This window comes from Rhagoletis pomonella, unplaced genomic scaffold (genome assembly GCF_013731165.1).
Source record: "Rhagoletis pomonella isolate Grant_MI unplaced genomic scaffold, Rhpom_1.0 Rhpom_scaffold_00005, whole genome shotgun sequence".
In the NCBI taxonomy this organism is placed as follows: domain Eukaryota; kingdom Metazoa; phylum Arthropoda; class Insecta; order Diptera; family Tephritidae; genus Rhagoletis; species Rhagoletis pomonella.
In genome coordinates this window covers 74,930,468-74,938,019 of record NW_023458559.1, presented here as the reverse complement: position 1 = coordinate 74,938,019, position 7,552 = coordinate 74,930,468, and the positions used below count along the sequence as shown (strand labels likewise).

The 7,552-nt window shown below is 46.3% G+C and overlaps 1 protein-coding gene across 1 annotated transcript; it reads left to right on the top strand.

Moving 5' to 3' along the window:
* Positions 1 to 4,193: 4,193 nt before the first annotated feature.
* Positions 4,194 to 7,349, top strand: LOC118739983. Its single transcript, XM_036471486.1, has 4 exons — positions 4,194 to 4,285; positions 4,342 to 4,464; positions 4,544 to 6,460; positions 6,569 to 7,349. Exons 1-4 carry the CDS (start codon positions 4,194 to 4,196, stop codon positions 7,347 to 7,349), a joined length of 2,913 nt encoding a protein of 970 aa, XP_036327379.1.
* The last annotated feature ends 203 nt before the right edge of the window (positions 7,350 to 7,552 follow it).

Below are 7,552 nucleotides of genomic sequence, written 5' to 3'. Positions count from 1 at the left end.
TTTTTATAATTGAATATTTTTTAATTTATATATATATGTATATATGTATATATATAAGGAAGTTTTGTGTTAAGGAATTGAGTGGTATGGTGGTATTTGATATGAAAATACAACTAAACAAAAAGTAGAACATAAATTTTTGTTTATAGCCAGGGCCTTGTTTATGCCTTGTTTACAGCATAAGAAGGTATGGAATAAAATATTTAATTTATAGCCTGTTGTTGTTGTAGCAGCATACAAATTCCCCAAAGACTTTTTGGGGAGTGTTGCTGGAGTGACAGTCCTTGGCCAGATATAAATCTGGGCCGTTCCGGTTACGTAGACCCGACTGTCGTGGGAACGTAATTTATAGCCTGTTAGTCATTGTAACATCATGAAAATTCCCCAAAGAATTTTTGGGGAAAGTGACAAGTTCTTGGCCAGATATAAATCCGAGTCGTCACGCAGACCCGACTATTATGGGAACGTTATAGTCTCGTCTAGCAGGTAAGCTGTAAGATTGCGAAAACTGTAGCAATTTTTCTAAGAATAAAGTTCCGTGTGGTTCTTTTCAAGACAAACGGGCGCCTCGGAGAAACTGCTACCATTAAAATTAATTCTTTTAGTTATTTCTTGGGACTTTTGAGGTTTTTCTAGTAAATGGAAAAGCGATAGATCTACATAATGCAAGATAATGAATCAGTATAACCTACTACACAGGAAAAAAGCAGTAGAGGGTTAAAATAGTGATATAAATTTGTCGAAAAGGAAGGGGTTGTGTTCAGAAATGCATCAAGCCGGTTCTACGTATCGGAATGACTAGGGTTTTACCCGACCAAGGGCTGTTGTTTCGGCGATCTAACCCCGTTTAGGTCGGCGAAGTATCTCAGAAGTTGTTCGTCCATAGGGCTACATTTGCTACGTATTCTTCTGCTCAGGGCTGGCATCGAGTCAAACCCAGGGCCAGAAACCTACACCTGCTGTGTATGCCAGAGACGACTACACCACAACTTCACCTCAGTCAAGTGCAATGCTTGCGAGGAGTGGAGTCACCTCAGAGTCTAACCCCAGTCCAGCTGAGCAGCTCCACACAAACACCACAGCACCACAGCATAACAACACAATAGACCACACCCGTTCCCACGACAGTCGGGTCTACGTAACCGGAACGACCCAGATTTATATCTGGCCAAGGACTATCACTCCAGCAACACTCCCCAAAAAGTTTTTGGGGAATTTGTATGCTGCTACAACAACAACAACAATAGACCACACCACAACCACGACAGACCACAGAACATACACAACCGCACCACCACCCACACGCCGCCGCCAACAACTCTTGGTTCCTCCTACAATCTGCACGGTATGTCAGACCAGGATATTCCGTAATGTGACATCAGTCAAGTGCAACACCTGCCTTGGCTGGTGCCACTTTAGGGCATGTTCAGGTCTGCGCACCACGCGAGATTGGACGAGGAATTTCGAGGGCCCGTGTTCCGCTGCACGGTCGCAAACCCCAACTGCGACGCCACCCACTACCACCACAGGGCGGCAACCACCACAGCAGCGCACACAGCCAATGGCGTCAAGGCCACACACATCTCTCACACCCCGCATTACTACACGTGCAGTATCGTCTTACTGAAGCAGACATAGACCGCAGGGATACCACCCTAGAATGTCAGGGCATTGCTAACCGGTCAGGCAATGTTGAGCTCGAAATATTTAATGTGTACATACCCCCTGTCACCTGCTGCCCGGCAGGATATCACCCTGATATAGGTGCGCTCCTCAGAGGTGAAAACCATATGGTAGTAGGTGACTTTAATGCGCACCACGATCTTTGGCACTCTAGCCTGTCAAACGATCGTAGGGAACACAATTGGCTGAGCAGATAGACGATTCGACATTCTGCACAATAAACGACGACGCACCCACAAGGATTATGGGCAGCTGCTGCAGCTTGCCAGACCTAACAATTGTCAGCGCTGGTCTGATAAACAGCATATCATGGCGACCGATGCTTACGTTAGCATCAGACCATCTGCCCATAGTTGTTGTTTTAGCGGCTAGAACAACCCTGCCCTGATCAGCTAGTCCCTCAATCGTTGTCGTCAAGCGTGCTGCCTCGACGGGGTCTGTCCATAGGGGCGACTCTCCGCATGCCGGGCATTCGTTGAGAACATCTTCGTTTAATCTGCTCAGGTATGAGTTCAACCTGCTGCAGTAACCAGAGCGCAGTTGGACTATTGTGGTCTGCCCATAGTTATCTCGATTGATAAACCAGCTGACTTTGCTTCCGCGGAACACCGGTCCTATGCCAACTTTTCTAAAGCTGACTGGAAAGGCTTCGCGGATGTTACTGAACGCACCTTCACTGCGCTACCCACAGCAACCGGCGTTCACGTAGGTGAGCGTAAATACCGCAGGGTTTTCACTGCTGCTGCAGCCCGCTTCGTTCCAGCAGGATGCATTCCAGACCCCCGTCCGAATTTTCCTGATGAAGCAGCTGTCCTAGCCTATGAGCGTGACAACCTTCGTCAGGTCTCTCCCGGAAATCCCCCTATCAGGGATCTTAACTCGGAGATTCGGCAACTTGTGAACGTACATAAGCGGAAGAAGTGGGAAGAGCATCTGAAGACCTGCAACTTCGCCTCTGGTGTGACCAAGCTTTGGTCAACCGTGAGGGCATTGTCCAACCCGAGGAAGCGTGACGACAGAGTTGAAATCAGTTTTGGAGACCACGCTTCGTCGGACCCGGAGCGATGCGCGAGCTACTTTAGCCGCCAGTTCATACTGACCAGATGCTGCACAAACTACCAACACCCAGTACGCCTCTTGTTTTCACCAGCGGTGAGGTAAGGATAGCCATCGGAAAGGCGAAAGCCTCCAAAGCTGTTGGGCCCGACGGAATTCGCATGTTGATGCTGAAAAATTTGGATCCCGCGTGGGTGGACTATTTAACCAAGGTCCTCAATCTGTCAATGGCCGCTCTCATCATTCCAGACATCTGGAAAATGAGGAGAGTGCTCCCACTGCTTAAACATGGGAAACCGTCTAACAAAGGAGAGTCCTGTCGCCGGATAACTCTCCTTTCCCCGGCGGAGAAGACACTTGAGGCACTTCTACTCCCGCACTATACCTGACCCCAGCGAGACATCAGCATGGGTACCGTAAAGTGCACAGCACAACAACCGCTACTGTAAGAGAACCATTCTAGTAGCGCTAGACCTGTCCAAGGCGTTCGACACTGTCAGCTATTCGACGCTACTAGAAGACATATAGGGCCCCTCTCTCCCACTGGGACTCAAACGGTGGTGGGCGAATTATCTAAGTGGTCGTCACTCGTCAGTAACCTTTAGAGACAAATCGACCAAACCTAGGAAAATAAAACAGGGGGTTCCACAGGGTGGTGTCCTTCCCCACTACTGTTTAACTTTTACATTTCAAAGCCCCCTCAACCACCAGCGGGAGTCTCGATTGTCTATTATGCTAACAATTGGTCGATCATGGTGTCTGGGAATGGAATTGATGACTTGTGCTCGAAAGTAAACGGTTATCTCGCCGAGCTTTCTCGCTTTTTCACTGCACGGAGCCTAACCCTCTCCCCTATAAAATCCTCAGCAACACCATTTACCACCCGGACGAGGTGGTCAGACTACAACCAATTCCAACGGTGAACAACCCGAAGATCCTCGGAGTAACCTTCGACAGTCTGCTCTCCTTCTCGGCGCATACAACGCAATTGTAAACAAAGTACAAAGCCTCAACAAGGTGCTCAAGTCGCTAGCCGGCGGCACCTGGGGCAAAGACAAAGAAACGTTGCTAGCAATGTACAAGGCGATTGGCCGGCCGGTTCTGAACTATGCGGTCAGTCTCGAGTTATGTAGACTCCCGACCTGTGAATGCTGTTCTGGGCATACAACCACCAGACGTGGACGAGACAGAGCTTCGTGTGCCTCGGGAGACTCGGACCATTCAGCTATGAGCCACAGCCAAGTCAGTTGAACTAAACGACAGTCCATATTTCCGCTAAAAATATTAAATTCAAAAACACAAAATTTTTAGATTTTAACAACCCATTTCTAAGTTGTCAATAACTTGGACGAATAATAAAAATTCTATCAAAATAAGTATAATTATAAATAAATTATATTAAAAAACATCGCAAAATATTAAAATAACAAAATTCTAAAATTCTTGTAAATGAAATGAATCAGGACAATAAACTCGGAGGAAATGACTATGGAATTTGTTGCACACCAAAATGTCCATCATGCGAACGCGAGCCGATCCCATCGATGTGAGCGCTAATTTTCTTTCGCAATGTGGCACCTTACAATATTATTTCCCCCTTAGCGCTAAGTTCTACGAAGCACCTTGTACGTCGACCTGCCTGTGCGTGCCGAGAATGTGTAGTATTTTCGGTGGACATGACTTGAATGCTCCTGGTCCAGATCCCAAGGCGTGCAGTCCGCGTAAGTCTGGCAATAAATAAAATACTCAATTTGTATCTTTCATTGCGATTCATCTGTTCTCCCCGTATCGTAGGCAAGTCAAGTAGGAGCAGTACCAATCCGAATACACTTGGTTCGCCAGTAGGCGTCTTACAGGCCACCATTGCCATGAAATCCACCACAGCAAATGTACATTCTCATCGGTATGCTACAACGCTGCTGGCATTCATGAAACTCCATACCACACCGGAAAGCGAATGGAGTGAGGAAACCCTAGATGACCTCATTAGGGAGGGGCAAACTTTACTAGCCAAGCAACCGGACTCGCAGCATACTGACGAATCACCAGCGTATATCTACTCGCAAATGGAAGGCAAAGTCAAGCGTTGGCACACCATAGATGATATCGATTTTGAAGTAGAACTCAGTGAGAAAATGAGGTTTGGCCCACCACCAATCGGCACGGAGGACGAACCACCACCCGATATGACAATGGATAACTTGAAAGTCGCAATGAAGAAGTTCTTTTCAAAGCATCGCTTCTGCCTTATCAAGGTAGCGGGGACTTATAAAATGGTTTGGCGTTCGCGCGGCATCTATTTCGTATTGGACCTGTATGGTCGCAAGCTGGACGATTTGGAGACGGACAAGGAGAATGGCAAGGCGATGTTGATCTGTCTCAGGGCGCTTGATAATGTCATACACTTGATTAGTAATTTATCGGGCATACAGCCCACCGATCCTTTCAATTTGCGCGAAATGAAAATTGTGAAGCTCATCGGGAAAGATGGCAAAACCGTGAGTCGTGACTTTGCTAAGCGCGAACATCAGTACCAGGTGATTAACGACGATTATGCTGTGCTGAAGGCCGACTCACATCTACTACGCAATAGCACCGATCCAATTCGCACGCGCAGCGCACTACCAGTGGGCGTGGCGGCTTTACTCGCGGCCAAGATTGATCATCCTGCCACTTGGAATGAGAAAATACTCGATAAGATCATTTGCTATGGCGTGAATGTCTGCGTCTGTTGTTGGGAGCAGTGTCTACAGGCGAAGATGCCAATCGAAATCGATCGTTTTCCGAATCGTCTGAAAATCGCACAATTCAAAGCTGCATTTACCCTTACGCCGCGTAAGTTTACGGGCACTTGGAAGTGTGTGCCCAATTTCAAACAGAGTGAGCTCGAATCTGCGTTGATCAGTAGCTTCGATGCCGGCGACAACAACTTGCTAGTACAAATCGATCAGAATATTTACGCAGTTTTCAAGAAGAATAACTTCCTTTACTTGTTCGATCCATATCGTCACCGAGTGGAGGGCTTACTGGAGGGAGGAGAGGAGGGTGCGGTCATAAAAAAGAAGGCAACTTTGCGAATGTTTCGCTCACTTGAAGTGCTCCTGAAAGTGTTCACTCAGATGCTCTTGGAGACGAACCGCACAACGCAGTTTGCCGTGCATGTGCTCAAGATCAATAATATCGAATTGTCGTCGCGCAAGGAAGGTGCACCAGCGCAGGATGAGCCAATACTCAATGCTGATTTTGAGGTGAAGTCGCTAAATGAGACACTTTGCTTTGAAGAGGACGAAACGAAATGCAAGCTCGATCTGGCCGTGGATGATGAGGAGGAGGACGACATTACATCTGGTATAATACAGATGGATATGCGAGATAGGAGTGAGACCGAAGAGTCTGAGGAAGAGTTAGAGGAGGAGGAAGGCGCATTGGAAGATCTCGGCGAGCATGAATCGTCCTCTAGTGATGACGGTCACCGTCATGGTAGAGACAGAAGAAAGAAGAGCAGAGGGCGAAAGCAAAAGGGGCAAGGAAGAGACGGTGATGGCAGCCGTGGAAGGAGTAAGAAGAGAGAAGGCAAAGAAAAGGGGAAGAAGGGAAAGGCAAAAGGTGACAAGACAGATAAGGAAAAAAAGGGTAAGGGCAAAAGCAAGGAGAGGGGAAAGAAAGACAAAGACAAGAAAGATAATGAAAATAAGAAGAAAAAAGATAAAAAAGGCAAGAAGTCAGGGGATGAATCAGATGTTGAGAAAGTTAATAAGAAGGGTGGCAAAGATAAGAAGGAAAAGGAAAAGTCTGATAAAGAAATATCTGAGAAGGATAAAGCCGAGAGAGATAGAAAGGATAAGGAGAAAAGGCACAAAGACAAAGAAAAGACTGATGAAGAAAAGGCTGATAAGGACAAAGCTGATAAAGATAAGGCAGACAAAGAAAAAGCAGATAAAGAAAAGGCCGATAAGGACAAGGACAAGGATAAAGACAAAGACAAGGACCAGGACATGGACAAGGAGAAGGATAAGGACAAGGACAAGGATAAGGACAAACACAAGGATGCCGATAAGGATAAGGATAAACGCACACCAAGTGAAATACTGCGCGATGAGGAAAGGAGACGCCGTGAAGGTGATGATACTTTGCACAAAGATGTTGAAGGCCCCGATGGACATGAAGGCTGCTATGGTCCCGGCGATCGCTATGAGCAATCGGGCGTCCAAGAACTCTCATGCAGGCCCAATCATTATCCCGGCTATTCGAGTGTGGCTTACGATATGGCAGTTGTTGGGTCGGAGAGCGGCACTTATGAGAGCATATGTAAACTCTTACGCGCCGGCTTCAAATGCGCCGATCGTATACTCACAATGACATCTTGGGGCAATTATGTGGTCTTTCGTGGTCGTTCCTGTCATCATAAAATCTACTTCCTATTCGATGGCTGTACATGTAATGTGAATCGTTTCCGTTATTTGCATCTCAATTGCGGTACAGCTGGACTATTATGTTTCGAGAGCTTGCATGATCTCATTTGCTACATTATCGACTCGCAAAAGATACGCGGTAATCTGAAGAAGCGTCGAAAGAAACTGGTCGACGAAATCTGCCGGCAATATTGCTAATGTTAAAATTACAAAAGTCTGCGATTTACAAGAATTGGGAACTATGAAAAAATAACGGAAAATAAGAAAATATTATGTATATCTTTTAAATGTATAAATATTTGCATTTTTTATTGTTGTGCTATATACTCGTATATGTAAATATTTTGTGTTAAACGGAGCATATAAAATACGTATATTTAATTACCTGCGTGGCAGTAACT